Consider the following 17,438-nt stretch of genomic DNA (forward strand, 5'->3'; position numbering starts at 1 on the left):
GGGCATCTGTTCACGACCGCAATTATCTTCAGCGCTTACAAATTCACTTAAGCTACGGCAAGCAGACAACATGCAAGCACATAAATAATGAAACTTCCATAATAACAATGAACATATCTTTCCCACGTACCTGCATTCAGTAAACAAAACAATACAAAAGTCAGGGCATCTGTTCACGACCGCAATTATCTAAAACATGAAAGAAACAAAAAACGTGTCGTCACTTAACATGCCGCACCTCGTGGCGTGTTTGCATCAAAACACGTTGCATCATCGTTTCAAGCTGTTTTACTTTATTTCTTATTTAGTGCTTTTTCAATATACATCATTTAGCACAACTTATACATCTTTATATGCAAAAATAATTTGCAAAAGCAGCTCCTATATCTAGCAAAATATGCATTTTTTATCCGACTGACATTGGGCACATCTTACCTTCAGCGCGATGCAAATTAGCTGAAGCTACGGCAAGCGCTGAAGCCCATAAAGTGTCAAACGAAACCGACAGTCGCGGACGCCCATGACTTAACAAGTGAATGAGGTACCGGAATATTAACAGTAATACAAAAACAAAAACACAGATTTTGAGAGAATTCAAAAAAACATTCTAAACAATACAATTTCAACTCTGTTACACCGACAGCAAGACACGCACATACAATAACAAATAAAATAAACAAAAAACCACACAAACATTTTTGGACCATTAATGGGTAATCTTCAATCCTTTGAAATGCATGTAAAGAAAATGACTAGAACCGCTTTGTTCCATCTTCGTAACATTGCTAAAATCCGTTCAGTACTGTCTCAGTCTGATGCGGAAACTATAATTCACGCATTTGTTACCTCCCGTCTCGATGACTGTAATGCACTACTCTCCGGTCTCCCGAAGTCCAGAATCAAGTCTCTTCAGCTAGTACAAAATGCCGCAGCGAGGCTTTTAACTAGGACAAAAAAGTAAGATCACATAACACCGATTTTGGCTAACCTGCATTGGCTCCCAGTTAGCCTTAGATGTGATTTCAAGGTTCTCTTAGTATTATACAAAATCATACATGGACTTGCTCCCTCTTATCTTTCAGATCTGATTTGCCCTTATGTCCCGGTCCGAAGCCTACGATCTGAGAGTGCCGGTCTTCTGTTGATCCCGAGAGCAAAGAAGTCTTCTGCTGGTTGGAGAGCGTTCTCCATCCGGGCACCGGTGCTGTGGAACGCTCTTCCCCCTGAGATCCGATCTGCAACCTCGGTGGAAATGTTTCAATCTAAACTTAAAACTCACTTCTACTCCATAGCATATGAATAACCTACTCTTCTCGTCGGCTGAAAAATAGTCTGTGTAATATAGTGTAATAATCTGTGAAGCCCTTTGAGACTCTTCGTGATTTAGGGCCAAACAAATAAAAATGACTTGACTTGACAAAACGCAAAAAAAACACGCCGCAATATCACGAGTAATAGCGCTCTTAAATTGACAAAACTTCACAAGCCCTCTTTGTCCGTTTCTCCCCCTTTTCAAACTACATTGCCTTCAAATGCGCGTTCAGCTGGCGAATATCGACATTTTGCCGCCGACCTATCCATTATGCTAGTTTGTTTCTGTTGCTGCGTTCCCAAAAGTACGACAACCGAGTTTTCAAACCTCCGACCAGGAGAAAGGCTATGTACCCCAACTTTGCAACTCGAACCTCCCACCTCAAGTGTCCTTCTAATCACATTTCCCCGGTTGGGGGTCAGAATACCCCGACTTTCCAAATTTTTGAGACGCTTTTCGGTCGTATCCGGTAGGATCTCCCGAAACACCCATTTTCGTGAACGCATCATGCGATCCGTGCCACTTGTACCCACAATCCATTGCGGCGGGGTTTCGAAGGAGAAGGTGTCATGGCTGCCGAACAATAGAATGTGGAGAAAGTCCTCTAGTCGACTTCAATCGGCGTCAACTTTACACCAGTATCACTTTGTGGTCCCTTTTACTGCCGAGTTGGAGCATTTTCTCGTTGAAATTCAGAGAGAATGTGCTCCAGTGGGAAAGGACCTTTTCAAGAGAAGCTTTGGGGAGCCAAAGAGGAGAGCGAGCGAGAATGTCGACGACCCGACGCTTTTTCCAAGCAGCTCGGGGAAGGTCCGTCATTTTCGCTTCTCCTACAAAACCTAAAGTGTAGGAAATCAAATGAAATTTTCAAGTCGGATCAAAACTTCAATAGTTCCCCGATAAAACAAATGCGAAATGCCAACATGACTTCAAACAAAAAGTGCATGGCCATTTCAATTGAGCTTTGGATTGGATCCAACATGGCGGCCCGCACCAATGCTGCGGCGAGTTGCTCATTTTTCTGCTTTTATATGTAACCGCGGTGTACTTGTCCCACCAAAGATCCCCATTCACGCCGGACCGGATGATGAGGTTTTTATGATTAAAAAATGAAATGAAATGATCTGCATTTCTATAGCGCTTTTCAAGTCAATGACTTCCCAAAGCGCTTTACAATGTGCTCCACATTTCCCAATAGCGGCCTTGCAGCCATGTAAGGCGCTAACCTGCTTATTGGGGGTATTAGGGGTTCAGTGTCTTACCCAAGGACACTTCGACATGTAACACGGATGAGCCGGGATTCGAACTGGGATCCCTTGATCTCAAGACAAGCGCTCTACCTCCTGAGCTACTGCCGCCCCAGACAGGATCGATAATGAAACAGGATATCGAAAATAAACAGGACAAACAAGACGGGAAGGAAAACTGGAGAGAATAATAAACAGGACAAAAATAGACGGGAACGAAACTGGAAAACGATGTGAAATGAAATGATCTGCATTTATATAGCGCTTTTCAAGTCAATGACTTCCCAAAGCGCTTTACATTATGCTTCACATTTCCCAATAGCGGCCGTGATCTGTGCAGCCATGTAAGGCGCTAACCTGCTTATTGGGGGTATTGGGGTTTCAGTGTCTTACCCAAGGACACTTCGGCATGTAACACGGACAAGCCGGGATGCGAACTGGGATCCCTTAATCCTAAAACGATCGCTCTACTTCCTGAGCTACTAAACCGATCTTTGTTTTAAAGCTGAGAGTTACTTTTTTTGTTACCAGTTTCATATGCATTTCTAAACAAGTTATTGTGTTATTACGGCGCTGTTACTATGTTTTTCTCATGTTATTACCAAGTTGTAAATATTACTTAATTAAAATAGGCTCAGTCAACAATCAAAACATAGTGGCATTTAGAAATTGAATTTCCTAGAAATTCACAATGATCACCGTTTGGGTAATTTTCAGATCCAGGCAACAGGCTACTAGTGTCAAGACCAGAACGGAGACAGGACCCACTTGCGTTGCACTTGATTACAGTTTCTGCAAATGAATGAGTCACAACATTAGCTTTTCTGCTGGCTTTGATCTCTTTGATCATGGCTATGAGAGTACTTGTAAAGTATGTATGAACCCTGTTTCCATGACTTCCTTTATATTTAATTTTGAGGTTGACCGTGTATTACCTACTAGGGCCTTTGCAACATCCATATCCGCTTGGTCATCCTGGAAGGGGGATGACCCCATGTGCGGTCCCTTCCCAAGGTTTCTTCATTTTGCTTATCCTGACCTTTTTTTGAGTGTTTCCTTGCCCTCTTGTAGCTTTCAGATCAGGTTGATGTTACAATGGTGTTTTGCGCATCCCTTTTGTGAGTTTCTGTCAGTGAAGGCGTCACAAATAAATGCGATTTGACCTGTGTGTTTCAGACATGGGTGAAAACCATCTTCCTCCTGCGTGGCAGGAACCAGAGTGTCCAGGAACTGTTTACAAGATACTCCGAATTGTGTTGAACAGAGCAGGTTGGTCGTTTTTCTTTCTGCAACACGAGATATTTATCTATTCTATTCTATATTTGGCCGTCGACGTCCAGCGTACTTTCCTTTGGAATAAGGTCCGGGCTTCTCTCTCGCTCATTCTTTCAAAATATATACAGTGAAGAAAAGAAGTATTTGAACACCTGAGAAAATCCTTCACCTTATTAGGGTCGCGGGGGGGCTGGACCCCATCCCAGCCATCTCCGGGGAGTGGGCAGGGGACACCCTGAACCGGTCGCCAGCCAATCGCGAGCACACGGGGAAAGACGACTCATTCACACCGAGGGACAATTTGGACCGGCCAATTCACCTGAAATGCATGTCTTTGGCATGTGGGAGGAAACCGGAGTGCACGGGGAGAACATACAAACTCTGCACAGTAGTAGCTGGATTTGAACCCACGCAGGAGGTTCCCATGACCTCAGAACTGTGCCGCACACGCTCTAACCACTGCACCGCCGTGCTGACCAAAGAAAATGAATGTTGATATTTGGTACGGTAGCCTTTGTCTGCTATTACAGAGGTCAAACGTTTGCCGTAGTCTTTCACCAGCTTTGCACACACTGCCGGAGATTTCTTGGCCCACTCCTCCACGCAGATCTTCTCTAGATCAGTCAGGTTTCTGGGCTGTCGCTGAAAAACATAGAGTTTGAGCTGCCTCCGAAGATTTTCGATTGGTTTCAGGTCTGGAGACTGGCTGGGCCATGCGAGAACCTTGATATTTTTCTTACAGAGCCATTCCTTGGTTTTCCTGGCCGCGCGCTTCGGGTCATTGTCGTGTCGGAAGACCCGGCCACGACCCGTCTTCAACGCTCTGACTGAGGAGGGGAGGTTGTTCCCCAAAATCTCACAATACACGGCCCCAGTCATCCTCTCTTTAATGCAGTGCACTCGTCCTGTCCCGTGAGCAAACAAAAAACCCCAAAGCATGATGTTATCACCCCCATTTTTCACAGTAGGGATGGTGCTCTTATGATCGTTCTCTTCATTCTTCTTCCTCCAAAGACGCTTAGTAGCATTATGACCAAAATGTACTATTTTGATCCCCTGACCACAAAACCTTCTCCCGTGACTCCTGTGCATCATCCAAACGGTCATATGCAAACTGAAGACGGGCCTTGACGTGTACTGGTCTAAGCAGAGGAACCTTTGGTGCCATGCGTGATTTCAAATCCTGACGTCTTTGTGTATTTCCTGCAGTAATCTTGGAAACGGCGGTCCCGGCTCTTTTCAAGTCATTGACCAACTCCTGTCGTGTAGTTCCGGGCAGATTCATCACCTTTCTCAGAATCATTGAGACCCCACGAGGTGGTCTCTCCGAATGAGATTGACCGTCATGTTCAGCTTCTCCCATTTTCTAACGATTGCTCCAACAGTGGACCTTTTGTCACCAAGCTGCTTGGCAATTGCTCTGTAGCCCTTTCCGGCCTTCTGGAGGTGTGCAATTGTGTCTCCGGTGTCTTTGGACGGCTCTTTGGTCTTCGCCCTGTTACTGGTTCAAGTTTTACTTATTGCGTGGGGTGGTCTTGTGTTTTTATGGAGCCGACGACCTCAAACGGGTTCATCTGATTCAGGATGATACCTGGAGTGCGGGTGGACTTCTCATGGGCGGACCAACAGGTCTTTCTGGGTCAGAATTCGAGACGATACTCAGATGTTCAAATACTTATTTGTAGCTGTTCAAACAAATCGTTCTAAAATGCATTGTGATTTCTGAAATGTTCTTTTTAGTTTATCACTCTCACAGTGGACATGCACCGCCGATGAAAATTTCAGACCCCTCCGTGATTTCTAAGCAGGAATAGCAAAACAGTAGGGTGTTCAAATACTTCTTTTCTTCACTGTAGCTTACTCTGTGGTTGAACAGACAAGGTTGCTCTCTGTGGTTTCTGCAACATCCTTGAGAGTTAAGTCTTGGCAAAATGAAGCCCCATAAAGCAGTGAAGCCCTGCAGGCAAATGGTTCGCACACATGTAGGGGCTTTAAGATGAATCATGTCCTCGTTGACGCCATCTCGTGGACAGAATCATTTATAACGTGGTCGGTGCGTGCAATCAAATATCGGGGCGTCAATCTTGCGTTACTCTGGCACTTTTCTTCAAACGACACTCTTTGCTAGCGAATCACTCTCCGCACAGGCGTTTGGCGGGGCTTCGAACGTCATCGACACGCACATCGGCTGGCGCCGCACGAAGCGCTCCTCTGAAATACTCTGCAGGGATTGGAACAGTTGGGCACATGACTACTCGACATCTAAGGTTCGGCTGTGGAGTAGTATAAGGGCGTCTCCCTGGCTGATTTTTTTCAAAGACGTCTATTTTGAAGTTCTTTTAGTGACGCTTTTGCTTTATTCGCGTGTGTGCGGATTTGACACGACCATTCTCTATTAAGAATGTGTGAGCGATGCTCCATTGAGTTCAAAGAGCCCTCGTGCGCTTTTCCATTGCGCCTTTATGCTGGAATGTTACTTTTAGTAGGCCAAACAGGAACAAACCCCCAAAAATATGAAGAAAAAAAGTTCATTTGAGCGTAATGAAATAAATGGACTGCCATCTCTTGGCTTCAAGTCCCGAGTTAGGATTAAGTTTGAAAATGTCGCACTCAACCTTTCAAAACACCCCCTCCCGTCGCTCCTGTCACAGTTTCTGCCTTACCTAAGTTTTATGTAAATTCCAAAATCTTTGACCGTTTCCGACGAGTGCCAGACGTTTCTCTCAAACGGGAAGTGCCGATGTTGGCCATATCGACTTGTTTTTGATGGCCTACAGAAAATCTAGCTCTGTAGCGATCCAGGCATAGGGCACACCAAAAGAAAGCTTTAACACTCATCTTTCATGAGACAACGGTTGATTTAGTCGATTTGATGACATTGCCAAGTTTTCTTAAAATATTCTTGTTTCCCGGAAAACTTCACAGAAAGATGGCTCCTTGCAAAAAGATGCATGTCAAGCAGAAGTTTCGCCCCGGTGCTTTTTTGTAATATCTATGCTTTAGACACCTAAACAATACTTTCCATAAACACAAGGGCACTTGGCTTGAAAAAGAACATTTGATTGCAAGAAGACTAAACCTATGCATGAACTTTGCAAAAATTCTCAGCCCCTGATTGCCCCTGGGCAATACAAATACAGTGGGACCTCGGTGATCGCGGTTTATTGGGGACCAAAACCACCCTCGAAAAGTGAAAATCTGCAAAGTAGTGGAGCCCCTTCAAAGTAAACCCCTTTGCAGTACACCCCCCCTGTATACAGTACAATACAGTACACCATATGGAATACGGTTAGAGAGAGAGATTCTTCTATTCTATTTCCTGCTTTCGACTGGTCCGATAAACTCGCTTTTTCCATGGCGGCGAACATCTTTGGCTTTTTCTCGGCTTGGCTGGACGCACCGAGGGATAAAGAGCGTTTCGCGAACGACTTCAAAAAACCTTTCGACTTGAAAATTCGCCGCGAGAAAAAGGCGAGCTCACTGCCAGCTATGGCGAGAAGCGTACCGTATAGGAGGTAAGCGCGGTCTACTGTAGCCGACGGGCCAATGGGAGTCGAGTATTCGGCGAGTGCCGGCCAATCGGCTCGCGTCGATGGCCGTATACGTGCGTTTCTTTGTGTTTTCAAATGACTCGTTCTAATTGAATATTTTCTTTTCAAATGTTGTAAAATAATTTCCTTTCTAAATTTGAATATTTTCCATGATTCGTTTTTGAATTTTTTGAATTGATATTATTATTAGTAGTAGTATTTTTTTGTAACTATTACATGGAAGCGCGAAGTAGCGAGGTACCACTGTAAACGTGACTTGTGTCTTGCAGACGTCAGCCGAGAATATCTTGCTACCGCGCGGCAGGAACCAGAGTTGCCTGCCGTTAAAATTGAGGAGGATCTGAAGCCTTATCACGTTAATAAGCAAGAGACAGAAGATGGGGAGCCTGTTCACCTGAAAGAAGAGGACAATTTTCAAGTTCGTTCAACCGCCGAAGATCAAGGTCAACCTGAAGATCAAGGTCGGCAGGAGCCCGGAAGCATCAGCTCCCGTCAACATGTGGAAACGGATGAGGACGACTCGCAGTCGGAAGGTGGTAACACATGTTCCCAGTGCGGGAAAACCTTTCGAAGCAAGTATTATATGAAGTTGCATATGAAATTGCATGCTGGCGAGAAGCCTTTTGCCTGCTCAATTTGTGGTAAAAAATTCACCCAAAATGGGAGCTTAAAAATGCACACCAGAACCCACACTGGCGAGAAACCTTTTTCCTGTTCAGTTTGTGGAAAACGATTCTCCCACAAAGGAAACTTGGAGGTACACATTAGAACCCACACTGGCGAGAAGCCTTTTTCTTGTTCAGTTTGCGGTCAACAATTCACCCACAATGGACAATTGAAATCACACCAACTAATCCACACTGGCGAGAAGCCTTTTTCTTGCTCGGTCTGCGGTCAAAGATTCACTAAAAGTGAAAACTTAAAAATACACACATTAACCCACACTGGCGAGAAGCCTTTTTCCTGCTCAGTTTGTGGAAAAGGATTCACGACAAGTGGAAACTTAAAAACACACACAATTACCCACACTGGCGAGAAGCCTTTTTCTTGCTCAGTTTGCGGTCGAGGATTCACTAAAAGTGAGAACTTAAAAATACACACCAGAACCCACACTGGCGAGAAGCCTTTTTCTTGCTCAGTTTGTGGAAAAGGATTCACGACAAGTGGGCACTTAAAAATACACACCAGAACCCACACTGGCGAGAATCTTTTTGCCTGCTCAGTTTGCGATAAAAGATTCACTACAAGCGGCAACTTAAAGAGACACATTAGATCACACACTGGTGAGAAGCCTTTTGTCTGCTCAGTTTGCGGTCAAAGATTCTCTAAAAATGAGAGCTTAAAAAAGCACGGACTGTTCCACACCGGGGAGAAGCCTTTTTCCTGCACAGTTTGTGGTCAAAGATTCACTAAAAGTGAGAACTTAAAAATACACACCACAACCCACACTGGCGAGAAGCCTTTTGCCTGCTCAGTTTGTGGTAAAAAATTTACCTTTCGTTGGATCTTAAAAAGACACACACTAACCCACACTAAGGAGAAGCCCTTTTCTTGCGCAGTTTGTGGTCTAAGATTTACCTTGCGCTGCGTCTTAATACGACACACACTAACCCACACTGGGGAGACGCCTTTCACCTGCTCAATTTGTGGCAAAACATTCACAGAGAAAGGGAGCTTTAAAAAACACACAATATCCCACACTGGCGAGAAGCCTTTTTCCTGCTCAGTTTGTGGTCAGAGATTTAGCAGGAGTGGAATCTTAAAGAACCACATTAAAACCCACACTGGCGAGAAGCCTTTTTCCTGCTCAGTTTGTGGAAAACGATTCTCATCTAATTGCTCTTTAAAGTCACACCAAAAAACCCACACTGGCGAGAAGCCTTTTTCCTGCTCAGTTTGCGGTAAAAAATTCACCCAAAGTGGACAATTAAAACAACACACACTAATCCACACAGGGAAGAAGCCTTTTTCTTGCTCAGTTTGCGGTAAAAAATTCATTAAAAGTGCAAACTTAAAAAGACACACATTAACCCACACTGGGGAGAAGCCTTTTTCATGCTCAGTTTGCGGTCGAGGATTCACTACAACTGCGAGCTTAAAACAACACACACTAACCCACTCTGGGTAGAAGCCTTTTTCCTGCTCAGTTTGTGGAAAACTTTTCTCACAGAATGGAAACTTAAAAATGCACCAAAAAATCCACACTGGCGAAAAGCCTTTTTCTTGCTCAGTTTGTGGTCTAAAATTTGCCCTAAATGAGCATTTGAAATTACACCATCTAACCCACTCAGGAGAGAAGCCTTCCACCTCTTCAGTTTGAGGAAAACGATTCACACACACTTTCCCACACTAACGAGAAGCCTTTTAGCTGCTCAGTTTGTGGTAAAAAAAATCACCCATAATGGACACTTGAAATTACACCAACTAACCCACACTGGCAAGAAGCCTTCCGGCTGCTCAGTTTGTGGTAAGGTATTCACACGGGGTGGGAGCCAAGAAATACACACACAAGAACCCACACTGGCGAGAAGACTTTTTTCCTGCTCGGTTTGTGGTCAAAAATTCACTAAGAGATGTAACTTAAAAAACATTCAATTGGCTAAGCATCATACAGGCCTTCTATAGGAACATAACGGCCACAAAACCATTTGCCCTCACCTTTTTTCAACCACTGACTCTGCCAGCACATCAAAAAAGCCACATTCATTCACAGGAAGTGAGCAGACACTCCAGTTGTATCATAAAGATTTGTGACCCTAAAGTCTTCATATGGATAGGCGTAATGTTTCGTGATAGATGATCTATTTGATTGTTTGCTCGCGTGAAACTTTCCCTGTTATCAATAATCTTATACTCATTAGTGTCGCGAGGGGGGCTGGAGCTTATCCCAGCCATCTCCGGGCAGTGGGCAGGGGACACCCTGAACCGGTTGCCAGCCAATTGCAGGGCACACGGTGACAGACAACTCATTCTGTCATTCCCACCTAGGGACAATTTGGAGCGGCCAATTCACATGAAATGCATGTTTTCAGAAAATGGGAGGAAACCGGAGTGCCCAGGGGAAACCCACGCAAGCACGGGGAGAACATGCAAAGTCCGCACAGGAAGTCTGGAGCTGGTTATCAATAATTATAATAATAAGATGGCCGACATAGATCTCTAGGGTTGTGGCCTGTTCTCACCAGAGCAACAAAGCTTGGAGAGCCCGCGGTTCTCTCCGTCCCTGTTGTCCGGATGATAGCAACCTCTGTGAGGTCCACAGCTAAAAGAGTTAAGAACCCGGCTTTCTTCATCTTCCTGTGAGGCCATGAGCTGCTTCTCACACACTCCTCCCCTGAGTGACTTTTGTTCTCAAAGGTACACATCAAGGGTGAGTGCAAGAACCTGTCTTTGGTGTTTTGGGCAAATATCCCATGTTAGCACGCTATGAAAACAATCCCCGATCATTGAAATGAGTCTATCATCTTCTAACCGTGTTCATTGATCGGTACTGTGAACCTGTTGCATCAAATGCAATATTGCACAACCGTTACGATACCAACGGTATCACGACAACCCTGTATGTAACATCCCACATGCCGACATTTCTTGTGTAAATACCATGTCAATGATAACTATAGCCTTATCCCCCTTGTTTTATAACATTATCTTCTCTGTTCCTTTATCTTCTTGCTCATACCTCACTATGAATGTGTAAAACTGGAGTGTCATGCCCAATTTTGTTGTCACAATATGTTAGCCCATTTGTAACAATGACAATAAAGGTATATTCTATTCTATTTCTTCCATCTTCCCCCTTGCCAACTGTAAGGGAAATTATGGTCTAAGGTTGCCCTTCATACTATATTCTATACTTTTACTTTTATACATTTATATTGACTCAATAATTGTACAGTTAAGTTTTTGAGTTGCTTTTCGGAGCGAACGCCTCTAAGGTCAAGAGCACAAGCTTCCCAAGCCAAAGGAACTTTGTCTCTACAATTTGGAGGCGACCGGTGGGCTTCCTGTCATCAAACGGGTGCACAGAACTACTTTTGGCTGACCCGTACCACCCAAGGACAGGAGCATAAGATTCCCGAGCCAAGGAACTTTGTCTCTACAAATTGGAGGTCACTGGTCATTTTCTCAAGACTCCCATCTATTTTCAAACAATGAACTTCTGTGATGTATCATTTATTTTACTCGCACGCCGTCGACCGACCAACATAATACACTGCATTGAAATATGTCATTCCTGTCTAAACCAATCAGAATGCGCTTTGGTGCACGTGTTTTATTCTATCCTCCAATCAGAAATCTAGGAAACGGTAAAAGAAAGAAGCTGACTCATCAGTCCGCGGGATGATTTCACAGCGATCCGAGAACGCAATTTTGCTTCGTTTCGATGTGCTCGCTTTGCTTGAATAAACGAGTTTGATTGTAAGTCAAAAGTCTCTTCTTTCATCCGGGCATGGTTTCGACATTTTACCGGCGCCCGCCGTCGCATTTCAACACCCGGAGCTCTTTTTTATTTCTCGATTTTGGGTGACCAAGCCGACTCCGAGCCGCCCTTCTAACCAGAGAGTTGCCTTTAAACTTGCATATTGATTTGAAAAAAAGGTCATGATTACCCATGATTATACATCATGTTTGCATTGAATTGAAAAGAAGAAAGCAGTTACTCCTAATCCATTGGAGAGAGAAATACAATTCATGATCAATAATCTAACCTTCATTTTGAAAACAAAGAAGGTTTCAAACCCGATATTGCCGACTTTTGCAATATTTGTATACTCGTTTATGCTTTTTCCATTTTGGGATGATGAGTAAGTATGTTTGTTCAATTTTGGTGTCACCAATTTTTGCAAACGATCGTATTTTTCCAATATCTGCATATTTAATGTTCTTTTTCAAGTACCGGACAAGGGATCTTGATTTTTGATCATCGATTCTAGACTTTGAAGCGTCATTTTATGACCCTTTTTGTTACTGAAATGGGAAGGTTCCAATCTAGGAACACCGATACTTCTGGCATGAAGTTTCTTGCCTAAACGGACAAAACGCTTTGATGGAAAACTCCGAATGCTATCGGTTAATAAGTTGAAATTCGAGGAACGCATCGCTCCAGTACATGAAAGTTCACGATTTGAATGTTTAGCAAAAAGGTTGGAAAGAGCTGAAAGAAGAGAGAAACAACACCTGGAGAAACAGAGCAACAAACGGCAGAGCTTGGCCTCCCGTCTAGGCCTTTCCTGGGACGACGCCCCGAAGCACTTACCGTATTTTCCGCACTACGGGGCGCACCGGGTTATAGGGCGCACCCCCAATAATAGTTTTTGGTCCTATATCTTCCATAGATAAGGCGCACCGGATGATAAGGCGCTACAACGGGAACGTGGACAAAACAGTCAGATGATTCAGTCCAACTAATTACCCCCTTAACATTCCCAAAGCTTGTAAAGAGGCAAATAAGTGTCTCAGACATGTACGGAAACAGTGTCTGTACGATGTCACCGATCACTCAAATGCATCGTTCCAAATATCATTCGGAAGGTTATACAGGGATCAGAATTTTCCGGGGAACCGCGGATTTCCACTTTTTTTGAACCCCAAAGGTCATTTCCGTAAATCGTCTAAATTCGATGAGAAAATATTTTGGGGGGGGTGAGGTATGATACGTGACTGTTTCGTCACACAACGTGGTTTAGCTAACAAATAGATCGACTCCTACCATTGGTCGATAGGTTCGCCGATAACCAATCAGCGGAGCTTTTGTTCAGAGCATTGGCTTTCTCAAACATGGCGCTCCTTCCGGTCTTTTCAAACGGTGAAATGAGTGTTTGAAAAAGTAAATATGAAAATACTGAAAAAAGAAGACGAGGCTTTTGTCTTTGAGATTGATAAAGGAATCGAGAATAAATTGAAGCGGTCGTGGCTGGAGAAGACCGTCACAGTAAACGTTAAATTCGGCGCAAAGATCGAGGAAGTTGTGTCGATCTGATCAATGATGGTACGCGAGGTTGTGTGGCACTGATCGATCATGCTAAAATGAACAAGCGCAAAGCAAAAATAGCTTGCCGGCGATCAAACGATGCACTCGGATCCGCATTTCAAATCGGCAGCGAAACTAACAGTAACACCACCGGTTCGACATTATTGGCCGTTCCAAATCCTTCCACTTCAAATACTAGCAGCAGTCAACCAACCGGTTCCCCTGTGTGACAGAAAATCCCAATCTGAGGTATTTAGAAATCTATTTATTTATGAAATGATTTTATATTTTGTGTTTATACAATGTTTAGAACAGGATAAACAAAATTTAAAATTTGTTATAAACATGATTAAAATAAATTATTTTGTATCATTATGATCATGTTCAATATTACAAATGCTTTTAATGTCAATATATTATTTTTTTTTAATTTATATATATAATACATGGTTTCTGTTTTGTTGGATTTAATTCATTCTAGTGCAATTTTCACATAGCAAATAAGATAAATGCTGTCGGCTTCAGGGGGGCTTTTCCCCCCTGAGCCCCCCACCGGGCTCCGCCCTGGCCGGGGCCTGCGGCCACTGGACCCTGGCTATTTCAGCTGAAAATGAAAATCTCCATTCTGATCCCTGGTTATAGTCTCGGGATTCAAGAAATGCCAACCGTTCCTTAGTTTCTATTTTCTTTTTCTTTGCAACTTTACTGTAAAACACTTAGAAATGAGTTTAATTTAAAAAAAGACCCATCGCAGAAACATCGAGTTTGGTCTGAAACAAGATACTAGGAAAATATATAGCCGGAGTAGCTCAGCGAAGTCGTCGTGTTCAATAATAATGTGCAACCGTGGTCCTCTTATATCCGTGAGTGTAGTATAACTTAAGCCAATAGCGATCGATTCAAATGATGATTGACACATTGGTTAGCCAATGAAACGCCGGTATATATATCCCAGCATACACCGCGGACGACTTGGCGTTCGAGGGAAAATCGAGTCGGCGGGTCCTTGCTTTAGTAGCGAGACTTTTCGACTTAATATTGATCCTTATATAAGGTGCACTGTATTATAAGGCGCATGGTCAGCTTTTGAAAAAATGAAGACTTTTAGGTGCGCCTTATAATGATGAAAGGGATAAGCAAAACGGGGGTCCGTTCGGCTGCTACGATGGTGAAAAGCGGGTGACTTTGGCGGCGTGTGTCCTAATCCGCCCGCCGATGAAGAAAGCGGGACAGGGAGCGACGACGAAGAGCGAGACGTGAAAATCGCCAGAGAACCGTCCGTCGGCAATCGACGACAAAAGGAAAGAGATATTCGAAGCACGAAATAAGATAGGAAAGGTTTCGCTGAATTGACCGGCGGAAATCTGCGAGTGCGAAACCCGGATGAATCCGAGTATTGAGATCGACGGGATCTTAAACTATTTAGCGGCCGGATTCATTTGCGAATGATGAACGAGGACGATAGGAAACGGCTACGACGATACCTCGAGGTGTTTATGTATGCAAAATAAAAGAATAATGCGCACAAAAGAGCCAGACCTAGACGATCGAATTCATAGTTTCAAATAAGCAAAACTTTCAAATGAGTTTGAAAAGAATGGAAATAACGACATACAAAATGATGAATGACATGGATGTCGTGGCTTTCTTTTCCCAAAACAGGACAAGAGCATTCATGAAATGGGAGTCCGTATGGCAATTCGTGAGTGACAAGTACAGTGGGACCTCGGTTATCGCGGTCAATGGGGACCAAAACCACCCGCGATAAGTGAAAATCCGCAAAGTAGCGGTGCACCTTCAAAAAAAAAATATATATTTTTTGGGGGGGGGTTTTAATTATTCTTTTTTTAGACCCACAAAATCTGCGAAGTAGCGACGCCCCTTAAAAAAAATTTAACCCACGCAGGAGGTTCACACGAACTGCGCCGCACACGCACTAACCACTGCGCCACTGTGGTGCCCGGTTTAACCCAGACCTACCCGGCAAGTCGGGGCGACTCGCGGCGCGAGCAGGAGATGCCGGGCGCCGGTGTTATGCCGAGAAATGCGTCCCCTGTCGCGGGAGCGCGCACATCCTCTTTGAGCTGGTTTTATGTGACTCATCTCATCAGCCGTACCGCTTATCCTCATTAGGGTCGCGGGGGGGCTGGAGCCCATCCCAGCAATCATCGGGCAGTGGGCAGGGGACACCCTGAACTGGTTGCCAGCCAATTGCAGGGCACACGGGGACAGACAACTCATTCGCTCATTCACATCTAGGGACAGTTTGGAGCGGCCAATTCACCTGAAATGCATGTTTTTGGAACGTGGGAGGAAAACCGGAGTGCCCGGAGGAAACCCACGCAAGCATGGGGAGAACATACAAACTCCGCACAGGAAGTCTGGAGCGGGATTTGAACCCACGCCAGGTTCCCATGACATGAACTGTGCCGCACAAGCGCTAAGCACTGCGCCGCCGTGCTGCCCCTGGTTTTATGTCTTTGACTATGACTTTTGGAAAAGGAGGTGAAAGTGGTTGGAGTCGCGGGAGGAGTGAGGTGTGCGCGCGCTCCCTTTTCTAAAACTGGGAGGGAAAGAGAGTGGAGAGAGAAAGAGAGAAGGGGAGAGGGAAATGCGAGAAAACTTTTCCAAAAGCAGCTGAAAGTGCTCGTACTGGTAGCGGGAGTGAGGTGTGCGCGCTCCCGCGACAGGGGATGCGTTTCTCGGCATTAGAGCTGCCTCCGCGCCGCTCGGCTTGTCGCGGTGTCGTGCGTATCGCGCCCGACGCGGATCGGGGCCTCGCTCGCGGGAGCGACCGAACGGCATTCGCGGTGCGGCGCAAGTATATGTAACGGGTGTAATAATAACTTTTGTTTGATTGAAATTCCTGCTGAAATATGTGTATAGTTTTTGGTAAATGTCCTGCAATGCTGAGTCCAACAGTGCCATCTGCTGGTATGGGGTGGGCTTTGGTTTTGGCTTCTAACATGTGATCAGGAGGCAGGGTTTTTTTCTTAGTCTTACCAGGAAACTACAAAGGTAAGACCTATCTTTTGGTGCTCCACAAAAGAAGTTAATTTGAAACATCATAACCCCAGCTGACAAATCTCTCACCATGCATAGTAATGTGATTGTTATTGTCAAGCTGTTTAGGTTTATTTTCGTTTTGTTTCTGTTTTACTAAATATGAATTCCCCTTGTAGAGATCAAAGAGATCAGACCCAGCAGAAAAAAAGCTAATGTTGTGACTCATCCATTTGCAGGTAAATTGTACCCATTTTTATACTCATTATTGTTTTTATTCCTATTTTCTCATATACATTAAAAAAGGATGATGTTGGTTAAAATTCAGACTAAAGAAAAATATGTTGAATTCATTGTAAACGTTAAAAATCCACTATACCATCTCTTGTTAAAAGTATCTTGTTAAAATGCAAAGATTTATAAATGTATTGTGATATTCTAAAATGTATTTTATGTCAAGTGAAAAGAAAGCTCTTTGATATGCTTTGTTGTTAGTCTTACCAGAGAGAACTACAAAGAGATCAGACCCAGCAGAAAAAGCTAATGTTGTGACTCATCCATTTGCAGAAACTGTAATCATAAAAACCTCATCATCCAGTCCAGCGTGAATGTGGATCTTTGGTGGGACAAGTACACCGCGGTTACATATATATTATTATTATTGTTATTATTTTTTAGACCCGGGGGGACCAAAACCACCCGCAAAAAGTGGAAATCTGCAAAGTAGCGACGCCCCTTTAAAATAATAATTATAATACTAATAATGTCCATGTTTTTTTTTTTTTAAACTATTACAGGCCGCGAAGCTCCGAAGCCGCGATCGTCCAACCGCAAAGTAGCGAGGTCCCGCTGGTTGCGTCATTCTATATGGAATCCGCGAGAAAAGAGAGTGGATTGTGATTGTATTGAGAGGAAAATGAGAGTTCAAATTGACTTCACCCTTCTCTAGGGATATGAAGAGGGTAGTATGGTAGATGGATAGAAAAAAAAAAGTTGTTTTTGTTTTAAATAGGTTTTGTATCCAGTGTTCACATTGAACTTCTATAAAGGTTTATACTTTGCTGTTTTTTAAGAAGGTT

General features: G+C 43.9%; 1 protein-coding gene and 1 long non-coding RNA gene across 2 annotated transcripts; both read left to right on the top strand.

Moving 5' to 3' along the window:
* The first annotated feature begins 1,880 nt into the window (after positions 1-1,880).
* LOC148368174 (uncharacterized) lies at positions 1,881-10,047 on the top strand. The gene is made up of 3 exons (XM_088330186.1): positions 1,881-2,122; positions 3,736-3,828; positions 7,655-10,047. Exons 1-3 carry the CDS (start codon positions 2,014-2,016, stop codon positions 9,511-9,513), a joined length of 2,061 nt encoding a protein of 686 aa, XP_088186312.1. The 5' UTR covers positions 1,881-2,013; the 3' UTR covers positions 9,514-10,047.
* A 211-nt stretch (positions 10,048-10,258) lies between these two features.
* LOC148368175 (uncharacterized) lies at positions 10,259-11,808 on the top strand. The gene is made up of 2 exons (XR_015849925.1): positions 10,259-10,339; positions 10,418-11,808. It is a non-coding gene; the product is annotated as an uncharacterized LOC148368175 (long non-coding RNA).
* Positions 11,809-17,438: the final 5,630 nt, after the last annotated feature.

This window comes from Urocampus carinirostris, chromosome 3 (assembly GCF_059441175.1).
Source record: "Urocampus carinirostris isolate Australia breed hairy pipefish chromosome 3, RoL_Ucar_1.0, whole genome shotgun sequence".
Classification (NCBI taxonomy): Eukaryota; Metazoa; Chordata; class Actinopteri; order Syngnathiformes; family Syngnathidae; genus Urocampus; species Urocampus carinirostris.

Coding starts and splice junctions, on each gene's coding strand:
- LOC148368174 (XM_088330186.1), top strand. CDS start 2,014: ATGTGCTCCAGTGGGAAAGGACCTTTTCAAGAGAAGCTTTGGGGAGCC. Junction 2,123..3,735: donor TTCCAAGCAGCTCGGGGAAG/GTCCGTCATTTT, acceptor TGTGTGTTTCAG/ACATGGGTGAAAACCATCTT. Junction 3,829..7,654: donor AATTGTGTTGAACAGAGCAG/GTTGGTCGTTTT, acceptor TGTGTCTTGCAG/ACGTCAGCCGAGAATATCTT.